The 26,472-nt window shown below is 34.4% G+C and overlaps 1 protein-coding gene and 1 pseudogene across 1 annotated transcript; one reads left to right on the top strand and one right to left on the bottom strand.

The window, feature by feature from the left end:
* Positions 1–386: 386 nt before the first annotated feature.
* On the bottom strand, positions 387–971 carry LOC140820655 (protein FAR1-RELATED SEQUENCE 5-like). Its single transcript, XM_073180972.1, has one exon. The coding sequence runs from the start codon at positions 969–971 to the stop codon at positions 387–389; it is 585 nt and encodes a 194-aa protein (XP_073037073.1).
* A 16,272-nt stretch (positions 972–17,243) lies between these two features.
* LOC140820669 (NADPH-dependent diflavin oxidoreductase 1-like) lies at positions 17,244–24,280 on the top strand (annotated as a pseudogene).
* Positions 24,281–26,472: the final 2,192 nt, after the last annotated feature.

Below are 26,472 nucleotides of genomic sequence, written 5' to 3'. Positions count from 1 at the left end.
TAAATAGCCGTCGCAATTCGCGACGGTTTATTACACACCGTCGCAAAATGTCAAATTTTTCAAAGAAATAATTTAAATTAGCGACGGTTTTAAAAACCAGTCGCTAATAGCGACGGTGTTATAAAAACCGTCGCTAATTGTTCAATTTTATAGCTTCTTCAAGATTGTTATTGTATCAATTTGTATATGTGCGATGGGGGTAACCATTTTATAGTGCTTTGTTTCATATACATAAATCTGAGTTCTCATATATCTGTGTTTTCAGTGTTTGGTTTGATATCTGTGTCGAAGATAGAAGTAACCTTGCTTGGAAAAATGAATTCTTCGCTTTCTCAGATTCGAAGAAATCGACCAGTGTTTCTGCATCAATACCCTTATGCTCATGCCTAACACTTTTTCTCGTAGTTTCTGATATCTCTTTTTATGAAACCTACATGTTCAGGCCCTCCAGACTCCATCTCAAATAATCTCATTTGTTGACAAGTCGGCACATTGGCTTCTGCAAATTGTTGACTCAACATTTTTTTTGATGCAGAAATACCACGATGCGAGCGTAACAAATGCACCTTCGACGGAGTCGATAATGGATGATTATGACTTTCAATGAAGGTACTGACAACCCAACCTGGACCTGTTTGTTCCTTGACAACTGAAATCTTGGACAAACATCCGGTTCTAGTCTCACCACGGGCTCTTTCTTTTCTTGGTTGATCATTTTGTGTCTGTTTGCTCCATCGAATATCATCTGTATGCCCTTCTTTAAAGCGTACAAATTTCTTCCATGTAATTTCGTTCGTTTTCTTACTTTTCTTGCTATTACTCATTCTCGCGCTAAAACCGGATTCTCGGGCATATTGTTTGTAGAATGAAAATGCATCCTCTAACGAATCAAATCTCATACCAATCTGGGGTTTCTGATCATCACCGAATTGGGGGATGTACGATTGTTCATCTCCACTATATTGATCCATTTCATCTACAGTGGCGCTAGGCGAGGATTGTCTGGGGATTAACCGAGCACGGTGGATTAGCGACGGTAACAATAAAATCATATGAGAAATGACATCAAGTATAAAATATATTTAAAAAAAAACATACATCTTCTCCAGATACATAAATAGCTAGATCATCAACACCATTTCCTAGTGCAATTAATTAAATATGCAAACTTACACTTCACAAACATTAAAGAACCTGTATGCCAAAACACTAAAAGATTTAAATGCACCAGAAATGAATAAATTGTAGGAGCACAGACAGGGTTGGAACAAATACTACAAGTTAGTGGTAGAATGTGAACTGAGAGAAGGGTTGGAACAAATAATCCGATGGCTTTTACAAATAGCAGGATCACTGTACACAAACATTAAAGAACATGTATGCCAATATACCGGAAACCTTCAAAATCATAAATTGGAAATTTCTTCGGAATATGAAATTTAGAACTACATCGATTTACCTTCTAATTTCGGAATATTTGCCCGCACGAGATCTCCAGAATTACGCTCAATCTTCTTAACGTAAAGATTTGAGCGTAGGTAGGAGAAGAAATTTGGGCGAAGGTGGGAGAAGAAATTTGGGCGTACGTGGGTTATGTTTCATTTTCTTGTTTTTTTTTAAAATTATTTTTAAAAAAAAAATGAACAATTGGCGACGGTTTTTATAACACCGTCGCTATTAGCGACTGGTTTTTAAAACCGTCGCTAATTTAAATTATTTCTTTGAAAAATTAGACATTTTGCGACGGTGTGTAGTAAACCGTCGCTAATAGCGACGGATATTAAAAACCGTCGCTAAACGTTTTTTCGTTATGTAATATTATGCAAGCTCTGCATCCAGCTGGGCGCCAGCACAGCGCCAGCTGTGCAGGCGCCCATGTTACCCGGCACCCCTTGGGTGCAGGGTAACAAGTCTCATATATATATATATATATATATATATATATATATATATATATATATATATACCTATATATATATATATATATATATATATATTATATGTGTTTATCTTTTATTTTTTTGGGGTTCGAAATTGACCCGGTCTATTTTATTTCAACTCTTGTGTGCTATAAAATTTAAATATGCATTTTAATATCATCTATAAACCGATATTTTCTAATACATATTTTTAAACACATTATTTAATTATTTGGTTTAATTATTTTAAATTCCTCAATTTAAAATAATTACTCTTAATTATCGCCAAATGACATATAATTAAATCGGGTCATTACAGAAACCATCTTTCCATGGAATGGATGATACTTCCAGAAACAAATTCCCAATATATTTTAGGAGTTTCTATCAATTTTATTATTATAACAAATGTAATTCATACAAAAAATATTTAATTTAAAATTTTAAACCTAATAACTTTATTTAAAAAATCTTAAATTTTTAGGGAAAAAAACATATCAAGTTAATATATTTATATTATGATTTATGCGTATGAAATATAATATAGAGATATATGTTCGTATACATAATTAAATCACGAATCTTTATTCATTGATACAAACATAAAAATTTAAAAGTATTTTTAAAAAACACAAAAAGTGAGTTATAGCTTTTATATAATAATAAACCTAATAAATTATGTTGAAAATATAATATTAAAATGTGTATGTTGAATGTTGAATGTTGAATGTTGAATGTTGAAAATTAGGTAAAATTAGGTGTTGAATATTGAAAATTAGTGTGTGATGATGTATGTAATGATGAATTTATTTTGGATTATGTGTAATGAAACTCTATAAATAGATCTCTCATTTATGAAGAAAATAACAATTGAGTAGAGAGAAAAATATTATAAAGTTTGTAGTTTGGTAAATTTTGAGAGTTTGAAATTTTTACTTTTTACCATAAATTTTTACTTTTTCACAACACGTTATCAGCACGAAGCTCTAAAAGTCTTACATACTTTTCTAAGCTCCACACAGAAGAAAAAGGTAACAAAAGTAATTATATTTATTTTACTATTATTTATTTATTGTGTATTTATTTAATATACAATATAATGTTATTATTAGAAATAATAAAATAAATTTTTCATAAACTTGTTATAAATCCTGGGAGGATGTTAAGACGACATCCCACACTCCCGGTAATGGATACGACAAGTATAAAAGCCTATAAGGTTTTTAAACAAAATAAATTATGACACTCATTATAATATTATGATATGATATACATAATTATTTAAACATGTTTAATATTATATATACCATATTATTACCATAAAATTATACAAATACATACCTTTATTTTTTTGTACACCAACGGTCATAAATGGTAAAAAACGGCTAGTTTTTGCCCTATAAATATGATCACATAAAAACATTCAATCACTCCAACTTTCTCTTCTTCTCTAAAAATTATTCATCATCAAATTTTTCGAAGAAAAAAAGAAGATGGCTTTCGCAAGGTTATTTTTAATTATTTTAGTTATCATACTCACGAGTCTTGTATTTATCGGAGAATATCCTCCTCGTGTGTTTTCTTTATTTTTACGAATACTTGTACTTGTTGTTTATCCATTACTTTGTATTGCAATATTCATTAACTAATAAAATGCATCGTGATTTTTAGTACCACCATGGCAAACTTGACAAAGCTCGAATTCATCGCTCTTGACATTATTGGGAAAAATTATATGCCATGGACTCTAGATGTAGAAATGCATCTTGAGTCATTGGGTCTAAGCGAGACCATTAAAGAAAATGACATATGCACGTCACAAGAAAAGACAAGAGCCATGATATTTTTGCGTCGACATCTCGACGATAGATTGAAATGTGAATATCTGACTGAAAAAAATCCCATGGCTTTGTGGAAGGGATTAAAAGAAAGATGGGAACATATAAGAGAAGTTATACTTCCGACCGCCCGGGATGAATGGAATACATTGAGATTCCAAGACTTTAAAAAAGTCAGTGATTACAATTCGACGATGTATAGAATAATCTCGCAATTAAAATTTTGTGGACATGAGGTCACAGAATCTGAGATGCTTGAAAAAACATTTTCCACGTTTCATGCATCAAATATTACTCTACAGCAACAATATAGAGTACGTGGATTCGCGAGATATTCTGAACTCATTGCCTGTCTTCTTGTGGCGGAAAAGAACAACGAGCTTCTAGTGAGAAATCATCAGTCCCGACCCACTGGATCAACAGCATTTCCAGAAGTAAATGTTGTAAGTAAAAATGAATTTAAACCTGGAAACCAAAATCAATTTCAAAGACAAGGTTTTGGTCGAGGTCGAGGTCGTGGACGTGGACGTGGACGTGGAATTGGTCGTGGTCGTGGACGCGGCCGTGGTTTTGAAAATAATAGAGATAGTTATTTTTATAACTCATCTCAAAAGAACGTCACAAACCATCCACTGAAAAGGCATCATGAGAATACAAGTGTTAATGAGAATCACCCAAAAAGATATTAAAGTTCTTGTTACAGATGTGATACTCCAGGACATTGGTCCAAAGTTTGTCGAGCCCCTGAGCACCTTTGTAAACTTTATAAAGAATCATTAAAGGGGAAAGAAAAGGAGACCAACTTCACTGAACGCAGTGACCGTTGGAGTGATTCAACTCATTTTGATGCTGGTGATTTTATGAATGATTTCTCTGGAAATGATCAATATGCTGGTGGGATAGAAATGAACAATATTGATGCTGCAGATTTTCTCAACGATTTATCTGAAAATGAACAATATAATGGTAGAATAGAAATGTACAATAATTTATTTTCATGTATTCATAGAATAATGTTTTATTGTATAATTATGATATGTGTTATATTTAAATATATATTGCCAGTAATTTATTTCATTGCATATTTTTTTTTGAAGTTCAAATATGGAAAATGCTATGAGCAAAGCTGAAGTTTGCATATCCGATAGTGGTACAACGCACACTATCCTCCGAGATAAAAGATATTTCTTGGAACTAAAACCAACAAAAACAACAGTGAATACAATATCAGGTCCTGTAGACTTGATTAAAGGATGTGGTAAAGCACAATTTTTGTTACCTAATGGTACAAAATTTTTTATCAATGATGCTTTATATTCACCACAATCGAAAAGAAATTTGTCGAGTTTTAATGATATATATTCCCATGGATATGATACTCAAACAATGAATGAAGGGAATGAGAAATATATGTGTCTTATCACATATAAATCAGGAAAGAAATATGTGATTGAAAAACTACCAATGCTCTCTACTGGATTGCATTATACATATATAAGTCCAATTGAATCAAACATGGTAGTTGATAATTCTTCAATACTGATCAATTGGCATGATCGATTGGGACATCCTGGTTCAACAATGATGCGAAGAATTATAGAAAATACACATGGTCATCCGTTGAAAGACCAGATGATCTTTCAGAATAATAAGTTTCAATGTAAAGCTTGTTCTCTCGGAAAACTTATTATAAGACCATCACCAGGCAAAATCCAAACTGAATCACCAATGTTTCTTGAACGTATTCAGGGTGATATTTGTGGACCAATCCATCCACCATATGGACCATTCAGATACTTTATGGTATTGATTGATGCCTCCAGCAGATGGTCACATGTATGTTTATTGTCAACTCGAAATGTTGCATTTGCAAGATTACTTGCTCAAATAATAAAATTGAGGAATCAATTTCCCGATTATACAATCAAGAAAATTAGACTTGATAATGCTGGTGAATTTACTTCCCAGACTTTCAATGATTATTGTATGTCTATGGGAATCATTGTTGAGCATCCTGTTGCTCATGTACATACACAGAATGGATTGGCTGAATCATTGATTAAATGTCTTCAAATGATTGCTAGACCAATGATTATGAAAACAAAACTCCCTATTTCTATATGGAGACATGCAATTTTACATGCCGCTGCATTAATTCGCATCAGACCGAGTGCATATCATAAATACTCTCCATTACAGCTTGCATTTGGTAAAGAACCAGACATTTCTCATCTGAGAATTTTTGGATGTATGGTGTATGTGCCTATTGCACCACCGCAACGAAAGAAAATGGGACCTCAAATAAAGGTTGGAATTTATATCGGTTATGATAGTCCATCAATCATTCGATATCTTGAACCTCAGACAGGAGACGTGTTCACAGCACGTTTTGCTGATTGTCATTTTAATGAGGAAATCTTCCCAATGTTAGGGGGAGAACAGAAACATACCGAAAAAGAAATTACGTGGTATGTATCATCATTGTTACATATGGATCCAAGAACAAAACAATGTGAAAAGGATGTACAGCAAATTGTGCACTTGCAAAGAATAGCAAATCAAATACCAGATGCATTTGCAGACACAAAAGGGGTAACTAAATCATATATACATCCTGCAAATGCCCCTGCTCGAATTGAAATTCCAAATAAACAAATGGAAGATACTCATGATGTCATTAAACGCCTGAAGCGTGGAAGGCCAGTCGGTTCCAAGGATAAAAATCCTCGAAAAAAAAAATTCATAGAGAAACACGATGATCACAAAATAAAGAATGATGTTTCTGGAGAAACACATGATGATCACAAAATAGAGAATGGTGTTCCTGAAAAAACACATGATGATGAAAATGTTCTGTCAGAACCACAAACTGACGAGAATCATGAAATCTCTATCAATTACATTAATACTTGAAAAATATGGAACCGAAAAGATATAGATGAAATTGATGATATATTTTCTTATAATGTGGCAATCGACATCATAAATGATAACGAAGATCATGAACCAAAATCTTTTGGTGAATGTAAAAATCGGCAGGATTGGATAAAATGGAAAGATGCCATCCAGGTTGAATTAGAATCGCTAAATAAACGTAATGTTTTTGGACATATAGTCCTTACACCTGAAGGTGTAAAACCTGTTGGATACAAATGGGTTTTTATTCGAAAGCGAAATGAGAAAAATGAAATCGTAAGATATATAGTTCGACTTGTTGCACAAGGTTTTTCTCAAAGGCCTGGAATTGATTATGAAGAAACGTATTCTCCCGTGATGGATGCAATTACGTTTCGGTATTTGATTAGCTTGGCGGTATCTGAAAATTTAGAAATGCGTCTTATGGATGTTGTTACAGCTTACTTATATGGATCACTTGATAGTAATATATATATGAAAATCCCTGAAGGATTTAAGATGCCTGAAGCACAAAGTTCAAAACCCAGAGAATGTTATTCTGTGAAATTACAAAGATCATTATATGGGTTAAAGCAATCCGGCCGAATGTGGTATAATCGGCTAAGTGATCACTTGATGAAGAAGGGATATGTAAATAATTCAATATGCCCTTGTGTTTTCATTAAGAAAACAACATCCGGATGCATAATTATTGCTGTATATGTTGACGATTTAAACATCATTGGAACGAGTAAGGAAATTCAAGAAGTTGTGTCATACTTGAAGGAAGAATTTGAAATGAAGGATCTTGGAAAAACCAAGTATTGTCTGGGTTTGCAAATTGAACAAAAAGAATGTGGAATGTTTGTTCACCAGACAAATTATACAGAAAAGATCCTTAAACGTTTTAATATGGATAAATCAAATCCTTTAAGTACTCCAGTGGTTGTTAGATCATTAAACATAGAAAAGGATCCATTCCGTCCATGTGAAGATGATGAAGATATTCTTGGTCCAGAAGTACCATATCTAAGTGCCATCGGTGCCCTTATGTACCTTACAAATTGTACAAGGCCTGATATATTTTTCGTCGTGAATCTGTTGGCAAGATTTAGCACATATCCAACAAAGAGACACTGGAACAGAATTAAACATATATTCCGTTATCGACGAGGAACGACAGACTTGGGACTTTTGTATTCAAAAGATGCTAATCCAAGTATAATTGGTTATGCTGATGCTGGATACTTATCTGATCCACACAAGGCACGTTCCCAAACTGGATATGTATTTACTCGTGGAGGCACTGCAATATCTTGGCGTTCACAGAAACAAACGCTCGTAACAACTTCATCAAATCATGCCGAGATTATTGCACTACATGAAGCAAGTCGTGAATGTGTGTGGTTAAAATCAATTACCCAACATATTCAAATTTCATGCGGATTATCATTCGATGAGAAGCCTGTTATACTATATGAAGATAATGCTGCATGTGTTGCTCAAATGAAAGAAGGATACATAAAAAGCGACAGAACTAAACATATTCCTCCTAAGTTCTTCGCATTCACCAAGGAGCTTGAGAAGAATAAATGTATTGATGTTCGTCACATTCAATCAAGTGAAAACTCATCAGATCTCTTCACAAAGGCACTTCCTACGTCAATATTAAGAAAACACATATATAATATTGGGATGCGCAATCTACGATATTTGTGAAGAATTGTTCATGTCAACATCAGGGAGAGTTTACGTGACTGCACTCTTTTTCCCTTACTATGGTTTTTATCCCAATGGGTTTTTCCAAGTAAGGTTTTTAACGAGGCAGTATAAAAACACGTAATGAAGACAATCATTATGATCATCATCACAAGGGGGAGTGTTGAAAATATAATATTAAAATGTGTATGTTGAATGTTGAATGTTGAATGTTGAATGTTGAAAATTGGGTAAAATTAGGTGTTGAATATTGAAAATTAGTGTGTGATGATGTATGTAATGATGAATTTATTTTTGGATTATGTGTAATGAAACTCTATAAATAGATCTCTCATTTGTGAAGAAAATAACAATTGAGTAGAGAGAAAAATATTATAAAGTGTGTAGTTTGGTAAATTTTGAGAGTTTGAGATTTTTAGTTTTTAACATAAATTTTTACTTTTTCACAACAATTTTAAAAATTTCTAATGAAATTTTTTGCAATATAATGATTAATAAATAAGGTAACAGAGAAAGAAAATATGGGACTTTGATTTGGTGAGATTTTTATATGAAACAGAAAAATATTTATTTTATGGATTTTCACAAAAAGTTTTTCAAAAAAAATTATTTTAAACACAATAAAACAATTATCAATAAGTTGAAATATCTTATATTTTGTTATCAAAAAAAGATCTTAATTTTTTTAATTATATGCAATATTTTGAAAAAATGTAGAAAATTTATTTCATTTTTTTTTATGCCAATATCTCTACTATTTTATTAAAGATGAGAGGCACATAAAAACTGTCGAAGCGGACACCAATTTTTTATTGACCATTTTGCCCTTTTGTTTCAGCTCAAAAATATCTCATTCAAAATCAATCCACATCTCCAGCAAACCGTTCCACACAACTACGCACCACGATTCTCTCAGATATAATTGATTTACCTTCACAAATCGTCTCTACAAGGTGGATCTCCTCCAAATCCACGATCTCCTCCAACAAATACTCGGTTGAGGCCTCGACGAACTCAACACCACATCCATTGCACTCGATCGCCAGCCTCTTGTCTGTCGGTTCAAATTTAATTTTCCGGCCAAGAAATCATAAGGGTCCTTCCGTGATTGATGAAAGATTATTATGTTGTTTTTAGCTCTTTGATCCTCAAGTTTTCGAAGTGATCGGGATAACAAGGCACTACATATTCTTTAATCTGTTTGCTTTGGATTTTGACTCGCATGATGAGCTAACTCCAGAATAGCCACAGATGCAAGTTTTTGTAATCTTTTTCATTTTATGTTCAAGCAAAGACAAGTTTCGAAAGGTACTTCAATTTGGTATTTTGAAAATTATCTGGTCCTCTTGCAGAAGATTCGAGTTACTTTACCAAGGAAGGTGCCGAGAGAACACAGGCTTGATTGAGGTAATGTATTTTTTGGTTGAATTTTGGCTTCTCATTAATTCGAATTGCGTTTAATGTCGGGCTGAAACGGCACGTAGTTGTTAATATGACAGCGTTCTTTTGCAATTTCTGGAAACTGTCTCGATCCATCAATTAAAGCAGTAATCGTTTGCGTCAATCTAATTTATTTCTAGATTCTAGAATTGCGATTCATATGGCTGACTTATGTTCTTAGTTCTCACATGTATTAAAATATTGCAGTTGTGTGTAATTAAAATGGACATTAACAAGATAAAACAAATCAAAACACAATGGGCAATTGACTACATATGACTTAACTATTCGGGTTTAAGTCATCTAGACGAATTGCTAGAAACAATGGTGGGTTATTGTCCTTATTGTGCATAATGCTGATCACAATATAGAACATGCCTTTTGAGCCTTACTCTTCTTTTTCTTTTGCTTGGGTGGCTGGAGCACGACTTTGATAGCAGAAGATAACGAGGTAAATGATTGCAGCATGTTCAAAGAATGAAGGTACGAATAAAAGAAACTAGAAACTAGCATGTTGGGAAAATATATTTTCTTAACTAAAAATATATATATTTATCAGAACATTGAAAAATTTCTTAGTTTTTGTCGTTGCAAAAAACTCTGTATATGTAAAAATTGAAATACCAAAAAATCAAGAGCCTTAGAACTGCTGAGCTATTTAAACACCTCATGCATGGTGCACATATTCCATTGTAAGTTTTACGGTTCTCTGTTCCGAATAGACCGCCAACTTTTTGTTGCCTTTTGACAGTTCAAATATTGATCCCTTTATTAGGGATGAATTAAAACAATATGTTAGATTGGTGGCTTCCAAAACCAGCAGAGACTTGAATCACTCTTTTCATTTATTTAGAAAATAACAGGAAATGATGAAACTGTGCTTATACACTTGAAGGATGGTGCTATCATGCTAAATGTTTTGGTTCCATTTTCTCATCTTTTTCCTTTCTTTCATTTAGGCAGATGAGCTGAAAGCTGCAAGAGAAGGTTTGTTCTTCATTCCAGTCTATTAAATTTTCCAGAGGTTTGGACTGTCACATCCAAACTGAGATCATGGGTTAGGTTCGGGAGTCAGGCCAGTGGTGGTTAAATGCTACCCATTTAATCCAGACTTTGTGACATTCTGTTGGGAAAACATAATGGGGTAAATGAGTGCAGCATGTTGAAAGAGTGAAGGTACGAATAAAAGAAACTAAAAACTTGAATATTGAATCTCGAGAATACATTTAACTACATTCAGTGTAAGCATGAGAACCAATCATCTTTCTCAACTCCTCTCCCTGCACATTTGATATATGACATTATAATCATGTTCAGAAATAGGAGGAAGAAAATATGATTTAAGTCTTTTTTGTTCAGAATAAATCAGGAAAGTAGATGGTAAAGAGAGCAGCATAGGTGAAGCCTCACCTGTATAGGTCATATGACTCGAAAATCAATTTATACCTGAAAAACACAGTGGCTTATCTCCATATTCATTATTTATGAAATATTTAATAAATCATAATAAATACTTTTATTCAAATCTTTCAAATCTTCTGGGAGTATTTGAAGAAGATGATCGATTATACTGGTATGCTTTCTCTGCAAATAAGGCTTGAACATTTTTTCTCGGTACTCTTACATAGAGGATTTAAATTTAGTGAAAACAAAGACGAATTTAGTATGCTTTTCTTTCACATTTGTAACTTTTGGAGGAGTGTTGACTGTCTTTATTTTGCGCTAGGGATAGTCTTATTTTGATATCATGTATTTTATTGAATCTATGCAATGAGTGGCCTTCCCATTAATAAATTATTCAAAATGTGTTTTTATGTTTATTGGACAACTAAAGGTGGTCTCTTGATGATTTGTGTACATTTTGTTTACTGAGTATGGTGATGAATTTTGTTAAAATTTTATCGAATTCAGACCTAAATGATTACAACAATTAATATTTTTTTAAAAAAAATTTAGAAACAAAAGCTTATGTACTTTTTGTTTATCGAGGATGGTGATGAATTTTGTTGAACTTTAACGAATTTCAAAAAATTTAAGAACCCTATATGAATGATAGAGATGTCAAGATTAATGTGTATAAAAATAATCCAGTAACTTTGGCTAACTGATCTAAGATCAGTGATAATTCATTTCAAACAGAAACAGTGGTGCTGAGAGAGATCTATATGCCCATGGTTGCTAGATCCCCCGTTCAAATTTCACGCTCGAGGTAGTAGAGCCTTCAAGTTGTTCAATCTGAAGCCCGAGTTTTGTTCCAAAGGCCACAAGGTTTGGTATCTACTCTTTGTGAATAATAATGTTATATTTGAGTTCTGACGAGAACATAGTAGGATGGTCGAATATTAACATCTTAGTTGTCTCATGAAGATTAAAAGGGGAAGCCAAAAACCAGCCTTCAACATTAGTGGCCTATTCACCTACTATACCAACTCAAACATTCATTAGATACATTGTTTTATTCATAATTGCCTTTGTATTTTTTTCTCAAAAGCTGAAGGACAATGGTTGCAAACAAAGCATTTGTAGAAATCGCCTACTCAATTCAATGGATTAGATATACTCGCCCTCATCTTCATCTGGTTTGTTTTTAACAATCAAATAGTTTATGTTCTATGATTTATTATGTTACTTTATATTAGTGGTCATATCATATTCATCTGTTCGTTTTGATCTTGCAGGTGAGATAATATATTTATTACGAGCTTCAAGATCTTATGATCTAATCTCTCACATATTCTCAACAGATTCACTAAATCATTATATTAGGACTTCTTATACATTGTTTTATTATAATCTTTAGAGATAAATTTACATTTTGGGTGGTAGATTTTAAACTCAAACTTTCAAGATCTAGCAGAGTTCTTATATTTTTAAGATATTTTTTTTGACTAATTTTTTTACTTCTTTTACATTGAAGTTTATCATTATTTCTAATGATATGATATTACTGCTTCAAAAGAATATTATTTTTTAAGATCAACACATATATCATGTGAGCTAACAAATTGAGTTTGACATATTTATTTAAGCTTTGGAATCTCTGGCTTTTCATGGATCAAGTACAAATGTTTTTACTCTCATGGTATTGTAAAATCACGAAGATTTAATATATTATTCTCATATATTAATGACACACGCAACGCGTGTACCTCGGTGGCTAGTGTCATATTAATGTAGATTGATGAATAATGAAATTATTTAGAACTTGTTTCAAATAATGAAAATCCGAGTCCACTGTGCAAACGACAGAAAGGTGTGGGAGTTATGTTTTGATATAAGGACATGCTTGCTGGCCACCTTTATATATGTTTAATTATTTTGGGACTTCATATGATGTAGGCCTCGAGGCCACTGATGTAAGTATTCGTTGTTTATGATTCAATAATGAAACTGACAAAATGAGGTGGGCTAGTAGGCCACTTTCATAATTTTAGAGGTTTCTGGTTTTATTATGGAGTCAGGTGAGGAAATAAGAGCAAACAGAGAGGCTGATATTCAGCAGGGAGTTGGCCTTTGGGCTAGCTTGGCATGCCTCCGTTCTTTATTACCTACATATTGTGAAATATGGAGAACAAAGTGGACTCTATAGTCATTTTCAGGGACCAACTTCTGTTTGAACGGTGATAATTTGAGTCCACGGTGGCTTTCGTGCTATTTGAGGAAATTAAGTATGTGGGGGAGTAGGCCTTATGGCCACTAGTCCAGACATTTGGTTGATGTTTTTATTATTTTTATGTTACGAAAAATCATTGATAAGGTCGGCTATACAGCCACTGTATAAATGGTTGTTTGCATGTGCGGTGACATGCTCGTGAAGAGGCCACTTAAAATATGGCAAGAAAAAACTACAAAGAGCGGGGAGTGGAGCTCACCAGGCGGAACAAAGAAGAACAGAAGAGAACAGATGCACTATGCTAACCGCAAGAGGACCCAAAAGTGGACTTTGGTATAGAAATAGGCTATCCAGCCATTTTTATACGGTTTTTAGCTGCATGTTGTGATATTTTATTTGAAGTAGGCCTTGGGACCACCAATATAGATATTTGTTGGTTATGATCAAATGAAGTTGGCCCGTTGGCCACTCTTATCATATTGGATTCATTTTGTTTCGCTGGGGAATCAATGGTGAAATAATCACGAGTGGGGAGTTTTAAGTCAACCTATGGTTTTGATTGAAGCTATTGAAGCCAGTTGGGTTAAGTGGATTAACTCAGAATAAACTCCCCAACAACATCTCCAACACCACATTCAACCCATCTCCAATCCCCAACAACATCCAACAATTAGAAGGACAAACCAACAGTCAACAGATAGAGAGCAGAGCCACCCATGCAAGAACAATAAGTAGACGCGTATGCGGGAAGGGGTCCAACTGAAGTGCAATGCATGCAAATGGCTGCTTGGGTAGGGGGAATGTGACCCAAGTGATGTGCAACACACAAAGAAAATATTAGAGTTACTTCTTGACTGTCAATTCATGGTCATATGCACGTTCATTGAACAAGGGAGCCAGTGATCTAGCGGGGAGTTATGCCAACACATGGCTTGAATCAGTTGTTTGTCGAAGAAACAAAGGGGCAGTGGCATATAAACCTCTACAAAGAGCCAACATGGAAATAATATAGAGTAACATGGCAGTGATCAATATTGTGACAAAACCAGTCGTCATTCCCTCAAATTTCTCTAGGAGAGTCAAAGCGCCTCAGGTTAATCATACAAAGCAGAAAGAAGTAAAAAGTCTACTCCAATCAAGACAACAAGAAATTTCAAGGAACCGAATAGCATCACATAGTACTCGAGAAAAATGGAGAGAGAGTACCAATAGCTGTAGAAGAAGCAGAAACAACCGAAGGGAAATCTTGTTTGACCGTGGTAGTCGCAAAACCATGGCTCGAGAAGGGAGTGGTGTTCGCTCTTGCAAGGCGAGCAAATTCCGATAGAAGCAGTGGTGAACCGGGGAGCCACGGCCGTTGGCGCGTCGGTCTAGCCGAGAATGAAATCAACAAAATTTTAATATAATTTTCATTGGAGCAAATTCACAAACACCATTAAGGCGCAATGATTAGCAAAATTACTTCTTGGTTGGAACAACTATCGTAAGATACAGCAATTACCTGGTAGGGATTGACGGTACTGGTCATGGTCGATGGGAGTTAAGCTTGGTGTTGGTTTCTAATTAGCTTACTTGATTGCTGAGAAGGTTAATGTAACTATTAAGCATAATGATGATGAGCGATATGTATGGGAGTACCAAGCTGGTGGCTCATTCACTGTTACATGCTTGCTGTGAAAACCAGGAGAGATCTCAAAGAGGACCAGCTTGAATACCTTGAGGAACGCAGGCTGAAGAGTTTGGTCAAGAAGCACTTTGAGTTTATTAGCTACCCAGTCCCTTTTTGGGTGGAAAAGACTACAGAAAAGCAGATCTCTGATAACAAGGATGAGGAGGGAATGTTGAAGACAGAGAAAGAAGAATAAAGCGGGCTAGAGAGTTTTTTGAATTTGAAGAGTTTGAAGAAAGCCCAAAAGACAGTGATGAAGAGTTTGAAGTCATGGACTTGGGTGCTTGGCCCAATTCACAAAAATCAATTGGGGCTATTACGTAGTGGATTAAAATTGGGCTCATATACAAGCATTTTGGCCCAATGGGCCAATGCTTGCGGGGGACATTTGTTTGAACCAAAAATTAAATTGAGCCCAATTAATTGTCTAAGCCCAAAAGTTTAAATTAGTAGAGAAAAACAAGAGGCCCATTAGTGTATTTAAATAAGCAGATAATGTCCCACCAAGGAGATCGTGAGAAGAGTTCATGGCTAGTGGGAGGAGAGGTAGAAATCGTGGCGTGAAAAGTGGGGAACATGGATCATGGGGGAGTGGAGAGGAACCACACAGACTGAGAAGAAAAGAAAGAATCGGCAAACAGAGAGAGACACACAACTCAACACAGCAAAAACTCTGCAAAAATACTCTCTGCAAATTTCCAGTCTTCAAGCGTTATTTTTCAAGCTTTTCAATAGTTGTTCTAGCATTCTCATTTTAGATTTCGACAACAATTTATTATATTTTTCATGTCTTTGATGAATTCCTACGGTTTATTGAAAATAAAATCATGTCAGGGGTTTATTTCCATCACTTTCCAATAGTTTTCTTAGTTTTGGCATCGCATTAGTTTTAGGAGACTAGAACTGACGGTCGAATTTAGAATTCACGTCGCTTGAATATTTAGAAGTTAGATTTACGTAAATTGGTGCACTTCGCACCTAGCACGCCCGCAAATACCAAATATTGTGCAAACAGAACTGTTAAAAAATAACATAAAATAATTCTTTGGAAAACATAATTATAAAACTGATATATTTATTCAGCCAAGAACCATCTCAAAACTGCTTGCGATATTTCTAGGCACAGTTTGATACAATACATGAATAAATGGGTATCGCATGCAACCTATCAAAAGATATCTACATATTCAATTCAATTTCTTAAACGAATTTCGAAGAGAGAAAAATTGGTTATTCAGTAAGAAATGACTCTCCTCTGCGGTGTTCTTTCTCTATTCCTACTTTTTCTTTTTTGAGCCCTCAAACTGCTCCAATTATCTCTCAGTCGAGGTATTATCCGCGCTTTTGGGCTTTTTAATCTGTTTTTTTTCTTTTGCAAAAAATTCACTCGGTTTTGTGATCTGCTCATGGGTTTTGTTAATTTCGTAAAAAGATTGAATCTTTCGCTCGTATTCCTTTTTCTCGTGGGTCGGGATATAGTATAAAATTGTTGGGTTGATTTTGCGAAGTCGAGATCGGGATAAGCTTCGTCATTTGTTCAATTTTAGAGATGAAAATTTTCTTTGCGTGTGTCTGCTGGCTTTTGCTTTCTTTCTTATTTGGCGTGAATTGATTGTTATTTGTTGTATGTACTTAACTTTTATTTTATCCTATTGATTATGCTGCTTATGGAAGTGTTACGATCTTTCTGACTGAAATATTTTTCACCTATGGAATCTCTTTTGGTTTCGAACTAAAGGATTTTGAGAATGGTGGAAATCTAGGATTTTTGGGATTTTGTATGTAAGTTACGGGATCGGTTGGTTCGGTGGCAGTCACCTGCTGTTGTTGAAATACCAATGGATTAAGGTCTAGTTTTGTACTTGGACCTTGCTATTTCACTTTATTTAACTTTCTTAAGCACTTGAAGCCTGATTTACTTCTATCGGCTCAGTTGGTCCATAACTTTACTTTTTTGCATAAACTGATTTTTGCTCCTGTAAACCTTTTTTTCTTTTATTGTTTCTGGATTGTTCAATTACAGTGGCTACTTTATTGAATTGCTTGTGGATGGGAGATGTGTTCAATGCATGTTGCCTCAACAATTATGCAACACAACTATGCAGTTACTCCTTCAAAAAGTGTCTTATTGTGTATCTGAATTGGTTCTGCTTCTTTTTTTTTCTTTTAAAAAAAAAGAATATATTAAAAAGCTTTTGTTTGGTAAAACTCTTTGTTGAGCAGGCTGAATGTCTTTGTATCCAAGGTCACTTGATTTAGGTATTAAATATGGATTTGGATGTTATAGATTCTTGCAATTGGGTTTCATTTCCTGGGTGGGAATTTTCTTCGGGAAATGCTAGTGCCCTTCAATTTTGATGCATTTCTTGAATAGCCTTATACACATCGAGTGCATGTATGTCAAAATATCAGGACTTACAGGAATGGAGTCTTCCAAAGAAACCGGTTGTCAAGTTCCCGAAGGCCCAATTCTTTGCATTAACAACTGTGGTTTCATCGGAAGTGCAGCTACCATGAATATGTGCTCCAAGTGTCATAAAGACATGGTATTTCAACAGCAGCAGGTGAGTCTTGTTACCTCGTCCATTGAGAACATAGTCAAACAGTTTGATACAATACATGAACATAGTCAAAGACTCTTATTCCACATCGCGAATAAAAAGTTAATACAATACATGAACTTCTTATTTGATGGATTCAAAACCATCATAAACTGCAATGCTTCTCTAACTAAACAACCAAAGCCTATAGCCACAAAAAAACCTAGATAATCAGAATAAAAAGTCATTATTCAACAAGGAACAAGTTTACAACGACTTTTGAAAGGGGAATTCCAACAAATACATAGCAATCCAAAATTAAATTGCAAAATGCCCATTTACCAAAAATGAAAGTGCCCAGAAAGAATCAGAAGCAGGATTTAGCTAAAACTCCTTTGCCACATAAAGTTCGATTCTTTACACTGAATTACAGCAAACTGTGAGCCAACTCAAAAAGCGGGAGCAAACTGTGCCTAGAAATATCGCAAGCAGTTTTGAGATGGTTCTTGGCTGAATAAATATATCAGTTTTATAATTATGTTTTCAAAAGAATTATTTTATGTTATTTTTAACAGTTCTAAATAATTTCATTATTCATCAATCTACATTAATATGGCACTAGCCACCGAGGCACACGCGTTGCGTGTGTCATTAATATATGAGAATAATATATTAAATCTTCCTGATTTTACAATACCATGAGAGTAAAAACATTTGTACTTGATCCATGAAAAGCCAGATATTCCAAAGCTTAAATAAATATGTCAAACTCAATTTGTTAGCTCACATGATATATGTGTTGATCTTAAAAAATAATATTCTTTTGAAGCAGTAATATCATATCATTAGAAATAATGATAAACTTCAATGTAAAAGAAGTAAAATTTAATAGCACCATTTTGAATTGGTTACCAAATCTGGTTGTTAGAATAAGGTTATGGGAAACTTTTTTGATTCTTAGGTTAATATGGGCAGCACAATTGGGTGCCTAAGAATTGACATTTAGAAATGAAAAAGAGTTCTTCAGTCAGAAAGTATTGATATGTTGAATGTCTTGTCTTATTATTTACTTTTCTTTATGGTTGTATTCAGCAGTTTTGCTGTACCTCACTGACCTTTATCTGCGATTTACTCAATGATGTACGTGTTGAATTTCTTACTTTGTTTTTATTTGGATCATTAATGATTACGAGAAGCAGGTATTTTGGCTAGTTATTTTAGTAATGTTACAACGATCAGCTCCTGTGCCTAAAAGATCTGATGATGCAAAAACAGATTGGCACAATGGACGGGAAATTAAATACGCATCTGCTGATATTGTATGCTTCAGAAACAGGAAATGCCATAGATGCTGCTGAGCAGGTTGGTCGTGAGGCAGAGCGCCGCGGTTGCCCTTCTGTCTCTGTCCTCTCTGTGGATGAGTTTCATCCGGTATACTTCTACTCGTTATTTCAGAACATACCAACTTTCAGTTTTTTTAAATGTTTTGTAGGCTGATTATATTGGTTACTTGGCCAGAGTGACTTACCAAAAAAAGAGAAAGTGATTTTTGTGGTGTCAACCACAGGACAAGGAGATGCCCCTGATTCTATTAAGGTTTTATTTATGTTTAATGATAATAAATTCTTTGTTTTTGTGCTTAGCTTTAATCCGTCATAATCAAGATTATTTGCCAGGGGTTTTGGAGGTTTTTGCTGCAAAAAAATTTGTCACATGGGTGGCTTAATGGAGTTTGTTATGCCGTTTTTGGATTGGGTGATTCAAGTTACCAAAAATATAATGTAAAGTTTTTATTTTTACTTTATTAAATCATCTTATGACCTTATTTCTAGATCAACACCTTATTACAATTCATGAACTTATTTCTAAAGGAAGGTATTCCTTCTTCCGCACTGTAAACATGCATTTTTTTGTTGAACATTCTAAATATAATGATGAAAAAAAAGTGATCTTCTTGATATAATTGGCCTGATCTTATTTTTTTTCAATTGCCATAAATAGAGGAAATTTTTGGTTCTCCTGTTTTCAGATTACCAGGGTGTATTGTTATTGGATAGGTATCATATGTTTGGTTGTAGATTCTCATAATGGAATGTTCCGTCATAATTGTTTTAACAGATTGCATCTTCAAAAAGTTTTTTCCATAATCTTTCCTTGCTTATTAATTCCATGACATAAATGGATTTTCTGGTCGTAGTTTGTAGCGAAGAAGCTCGATAAACGACTGTTAGATCTTGGTGCATTGGCAATTATTGAAAGAGGTCTGGGAGATGATCAGCATCCTTCAGGGTACAATATTTATTCACATGATTTTAGATGATTAACCATTAGCTCTTATGAAATTTACAATATGGAATTTACGGTCTTTCCCCGTTTAATTCAATAAAACATGAGAAATGAAAGCACTTCATGTTGTTTGGATTCCAGTGAGATGCAAATTCAACGTCCAAATGGTGTTAGCGTGTAATCAATTTACAGGGAAACGTGTCAGTTTGCAATAGGACATTTTCGCTGCATTATAAACATTTTATGGATATCAGAGCAATTATGGAGTGTGCATCTAACATTAGGAATTCCACTCCTCCTACCTAATTATTTTCCTCTTATATATGAAGTCAAGTTTAGTGTGCTCGAATAACCTTCTAGTTTTGTGTAGTCCATATATGTGTAGAACACGAAATTTTAGTCTTGATGGTGTATTTTAATGGCTGTGTCATTTGGTACTAATTTTCACTTGCCAAAATGCTTGTAGTATGATGCTAATTGTTCATCTGGCTATTCCTGTGACAATGGCTCTCAGATGATTTGTGCACTTTATGTTGTTTCCTGCATATTTTAAGATATTCAACTTTTTAATTTTCATTTATTCAAATTAATGTGAATATTTTAAATTATTCATTCTCATAAAAGGTTTATGATTGGCATTTCGTTCATAGGTATGAAGGGGCTTTGGATCCCTGGATGTCCTCCTTGTGGAATATATTATATCAAATGAATCTCAAATTACTTCCAAATGGTCCAGTTTTTGTCAATCCAGATGCAGCTTTAATTGATCGACCTAGAGCACAAATTATATATCATGACATCAATGAAGGGGTACCACCAGTTTCAAATGCCAGAGGTTACTTGTTTCTTAGATATTTGGTGAACATGAAAGTCCAACAAGTCTTCCATATTTCATTGTTTCATTATTCCTCGATATTATAATGCATTGATGATATCCAAAGTTTTTATTTTATTAGAAATATGTCTATGTTTCTGCCACTATAAGATCGTATTGAAGTGAAAACTCTGTACAGGTTTGAAGTATCTTGAGATGCAGGTTGAGAGGACCCGTTCAATGATTCCTGCAGTACCTTCTGGGAAGAACAGGCATGAGTGCTTCCTGAAAATGGTATTATCATCATATTTTGTCTTTAGCAGTAAAATAGTTGTCGTGATATTCTGTTTACCTGTTCAGTTGTGCTTTCTTCATCTACAAGTGTTTTGAGTCTTTCAAAACTATTCCGTCAAATTTCAGCAGTATAGCATATCTTTCTTCCTAGGGATAAATCCTTGACTTGAGAATATTTGAAAGTGTGTTTTTCTGACAGAAATAGAAAAGGTTTCCGATCCACAGGAAGCCTGTTTTGACTATAATTCACCCACAACCTACTGACAAGAACACTGATTGTAAATTTGTAATGATGTATATATAGATACCAAAGTTTTTATGAGGCCACACGTGCTTCCAAAAGCAACTTCTTTTGGTTCATGAATTTGATTGGTTACAATATAATGACAAAGCACTTGATCAAAAAACTCTTGTCTGTTTGTTCTTGCTGACAACATTCAAATGCTTTTTGTTGAAGGTTGGTTGAGGGGCTGATGGAAGTGTGTTTTAGCTACAGGTTGATCTGGAAACCTTTGACTTGCATTTTGTTTCATGTGCACTATGTTTTTCCCAGCTAGTTAATTTTCTTAAGAAATGCTTGGGTACTAGAGGGATGAGTTGATTTGTTTTTTTCAGTTCATTTGTCTATTTGAAACTCATGTGCAAGGTATGTAAGTATCCATAGGTTACACATGCTCCTACTGGTAAACATGAGTATTGAGTTGTTTGAAAATATGATAGATATGAACAGTTATCATATATATCGAATTTGCACCTTAGTGATCAAGTTTGTTTGTAATTATAGACCAAGAATCTTCGATTAAGTAGAGAGGGCAGTGGGAAGGATGTGCGCCACTTTGAGTTCGATGATGTTTCATCTGTAAGTCATGCTAAACATTCTCAAATAGGCAGTTGTCCGTTTTCTTTTATGGTTAAAACCATACATATGTTCTTTTCTAGTAATGTGTTGTGTTCATGTCTGCAGTCAATAGAATATGAAGTGGGCGATGTTCTTGAGATTCTTCCAGGTCAAAGTTCTGCCGCAGTAGATGCTTTCATACAGCGTTGTAATTTGAACCCTGAGTCTTACATAACTGTATGTAGTTCTCCATTTGAATTTCTTTATCGGTGCTTTTTCTTGAAGATTTTTTCAGTGTTTTCCGTGTGCCAATATCACAAATGTAATACTATCCCCTCTTGATCGTTCCTTTAATACTTTTTTCTATGTCTTGTTTAATCATCAGTTGTCCATACATGTTACACGGACCACTGGACTCTTGCATTGGTTACCATGATAAATTGCTGCTTGGTGCTTTATCTAAGTGGATTTGGTTTGTTTAACTAGTTCTCCAATTTTATTTTCATTACAATACTTGTCTTTAGATTCAGCCGCGAAAAGGGAATAAAGCTGGGATAAATACCTCCCTGTTCCCTGTGAAACTAAAAACTTTTGTTGAGCTGAATATGGATGTGGCCTCAGCTTCTCCTAGACGTTACTTCTTTGAGGTAAGCTTGTACCAATTGATTTGTATCTTTTGCTTTGTCAATTTATTCTGAATTGAAGATATGATTGATTGGTGTATCCTGTGTCGCAATATCTTAATCTTGCACATCTGCTTTATTATCAAGACAATTGTTTCTGATGTTCTCCATAACACATTCAGTTGTTGTTTCTAATCTATGGGCTTCTTTAGGTCATGAGTTTTTTTGCCAGTGCTGAACATGAGAAGGAAAGGCTTCAATATTTTGCCTCGCCAGAAGGAAGAGATGATCTATACCAATACAACCAGAAGGAGCGAATGACTGTTTTAGAAGTGACAAGATATTGTTAATTTTCTACAAGTATTATTTTGCATTCATTTGTCCTTTAGATTTTCTTATTTCTTATGTAAACCTTTTTCAACGTCTTTTTACGTGTAAAATGTACTATGCGATCAACCCTGGAAAATGCAAGACGTTTGTCTGATATTCTCCTTTGATGTTTCATCTCCCGGGAAAATGGTAGTGTCCTTGGTTTGCAACTTTTATTTCTGACCTGTTATATTTCGGAAAATATACCACTAAACCATTTGCATCAAGGAAATAATTTTGTTTTGTACGCATAAACTGTGATTTCTTTCTATTGATGAACAAAGGAAAAATAAGAGCATCGTCTTTAAATATTGCTTCATATCAGAGATATAATAGGTAATCTTTTTAGGTTTTCAGATAACGTGCTCTTTGATAGGTTCAAGTGCTTCATATTTATGTTAGAAGGACGAGGAGAATTTATGAACTCTTTTCTACTCTACATTCTTACTCATTTTTCACCGGAGCTGTAATGTAATGTAGGTATTGGAGGATTTCCCTTCTGTGCAAATGCCCTTCGAATGGTTGGTACAGTTGGTTCCTCCATTAAAAACAAGGGCCTTCTCCATCTCTTCTTGTCATTCAGCTCATCCAAATCAAGTGCACTTAACGGTAAGTGTGGTCACGTGGAAGACCCCATACAAGAGGAAGCGTTCAGGTCTTTGCTCGTCTTGGCTAGCCAGTCTTGATCCTCAGCAGAGTGAGTCCATTATCATATTCTGACTTCTATCTATTATACCAAGAAAACTTAGTCTCCTGTTATATACTTTCACAAATTGTATTTAATCTTCATCAGATGTACTAGTAGCAGTGTGGTTTAAGAAAGGTTCGCTTCCTCCTCCACCGCCATCCCTTCATCTTATCCTCATTGGTCCTGGAACGGGATGTGCACCTTTTCGTGGATTTGTGGAAGTAAGAGCACTTCAAAATGAATCTGACCCAACAGCTCCGATGATTTTTTTCTTCGGATGCAGAAACAGAGACAATGACTTTCTCTATCAAGATTTTTGGATGAAACATTCACAGAACAGAGGGGTACTATCCGAAGACAAGGGTGGAGGATTCTATGCTGCGTTTTCAAGGGACCAGCCACGGAAAGTGTATGTGCAACACAAAATTAAGGAGCAAAGCACTAAGATATGGGGTTTGCTTAGTCAAGGTGCTTCTGTGTACATTGCTGGATCGTCAAATAAGATGCCTTCAGATGTATTATCAGCCTTTGAAGATATAGTTTCTGCTGAAAGTGGGGTTTCGAAAGAGGTTGCTTCGAGATGGATTCGAGCACTGGAGAGGCCGGCAAGTATTATGTCGAAGCCTGGTCTTGAAAATAGTTGATTTTCTCTTCTTATTTTTTTTAATAGAGTTGATTCTCTCGTTTAAATACAAGAAAATGGTTGGAAAAGAGATTAGGAACATTATTGGTCTGAGAAATTGATTCTTGCGATATTCTAACTTTGATATTTTTGAATTACATTTATATATGCATTATTATTTTTCGGTATTTGAAATGTTGAAGGAAAAAGATGTAAATATAATATATTCGTGATCAATTTATCACAATCAAAGATATGAAACATCGTGTGTGTGTGTGTGTATCTATACTATTATATTAAGTATGAGGACCTAGTAATAACTGCTCTATGAGGACACCAACTTTATTTCCTGTTTTACCTTTTTAAATTTTTTATATTTACTATTTACTATTTTATTATAGTTGAACCCCTAATAATAACCGTCTCTATGAGGACATCAACTTTCTTTCCTATTTTACCCTTTCTCATTTTTTATATTATATTTTTTCTTAACAAATAATATTATATTCACCGTCATAAAGAAACTGCTCACGTGAAAAATAATATTATTTCTTCTCCAAACTAGCCACCGTGAAAAATAAACTCTCTTCTTTATGTTGTGACGTCATTATGTTGTAATATCACGAATATTTAATATATTAGCCACATGTATTCAGGACACACGCAACGTGTGTGCCACGGTTACTAGTGTATATATGATGTTTGGAAGGAAAATACAGTTGTCTTAAAATGTAGTACGATGAAACAAATTTGGGAAACGATAATTATCTATCTATAAATTATGAAGGAAAAAAATAAACTGTATTTTTGTAAAAGTTAAAAAATGAAAATTATCTATACTATTATATTAAGTATGAGACCCTAATAATAACTGCTCTGTGAAGACACCAACTTTCTTTCCTGTTTTATCCTTTTTAATTTTTTATATTTACTATTTACTATTTTATTATAGTTGAGCCCCTAATAATAACCGCTCTATGAGAACACCAAATTTCTTTCTTATTTTACCCTTTTCATTTTTTATATTATATTTTTTCTTAACAAATAATATTATATTCACCGTCATAAGGAAACTGCTCACGTGAAAAATAATGTTATTTCTTCTCCAAACTAACCACCGTGAAAAATAAACTCTCTTCTTTATGTTGTGACGTCATTATGTTGTAATATCATAAATATTTAATATATTAGCCACGGTTACTAGTTATTTATTAAGAGTACGAGCGCAGTTGAACAAGCGCAGTCCCCAAAGACATTTTCTTCTCCCTCGAATAATTCTGCCAGCGGAGGACAAGATGTTCACACCGGTGTGCTCTCAAGTCTCAACCCACAACGAGAATCCACTTAGACCTTTTTCTCAAATCAAAACTCCCCAGAGATCCAATATTTTTTACCTTGAAGACTCCACCTTTTTCTTATCATCAACCCCAACCCAGCAAAATCAAACTCGAACCCTTCAAAATCCATGTTTCATCTCCCTCTACCACTCATGAATCATTGATCTTGGATAATAATAATCATGATCTTGACAATAATAAAAAAGTAAAGAAGAAACTGGGAGTTGTGGTGATGCCTATGGAGGGACCGAGGCTGGTTTTGAAATTCGTTTGGATGGAAAAGAACATAGGGATAGCTTTAGATCAAGTGATTGCGGGAGGTCATGGGACTGTTCCTTTGAGCCCATATTATTTTTGGCCGAGGAAAGATGCGTGGGAAGAGCTTAAAATTTTTCTGGAGAGTAAGCCTTGGATTTCCCAGAAACAGATGGTTGTTCTGCTCAATCAAGCTACTGATATCATTAATTTGTGGTAGCAGAGTGGAGGGAACTTATCTTAGTAAGATTTTCTGAGTTATTGTTCCCCTTTTTGGTATGATCCAGGCAGACCCTCTTAACTGGACGAAGAGACTTTTAAATTTTCATGTGTCTTATAGAAATTTTTTGGGTTTGCCTCTTGAATCAACTTCCAAATTTTTTGGGTTTACCTCCCTTGTGTTATTAATTATTATCAGTGCGATGTTCGGACTAGTTTCGTGTCAGTTTGAGAGAATTCGAATCACTTTTTTTTGTGGGGAAATCAGATATTATACATTAATTAAATCAACAGTAGCTAAATCCATCAATCAGGATGGGTAAAAATCTTCCATCCAACATGAACGAGAAGGATGAGATAAAGCAAAATGCGCTAAACAGTGCGCTAACTTGTTTGTATTTCTACTAACATGATCTAACTTTTTAAATCTACCAGAAGTTAAAATATCCAATATGTTCAAGACTAACAGTCCTTGATGGTTGCGAGCCTCAGAC

The sequence above is a fragment of the Primulina eburnea genome, unplaced genomic scaffold (assembly GCF_022965805.1).
Source record: "Primulina eburnea isolate SZY01 unplaced genomic scaffold, ASM2296580v1 ctg1320_ERROPOS1310249, whole genome shotgun sequence".
NCBI classification, from domain to species: domain Eukaryota; kingdom Viridiplantae; phylum Streptophyta; class Magnoliopsida; order Lamiales; family Gesneriaceae; genus Primulina; species Primulina eburnea.
The sequence above is the reverse complement of the archived record's forward strand: the minus strand, read 5'-3'. Positions and strand labels throughout refer to the sequence as shown.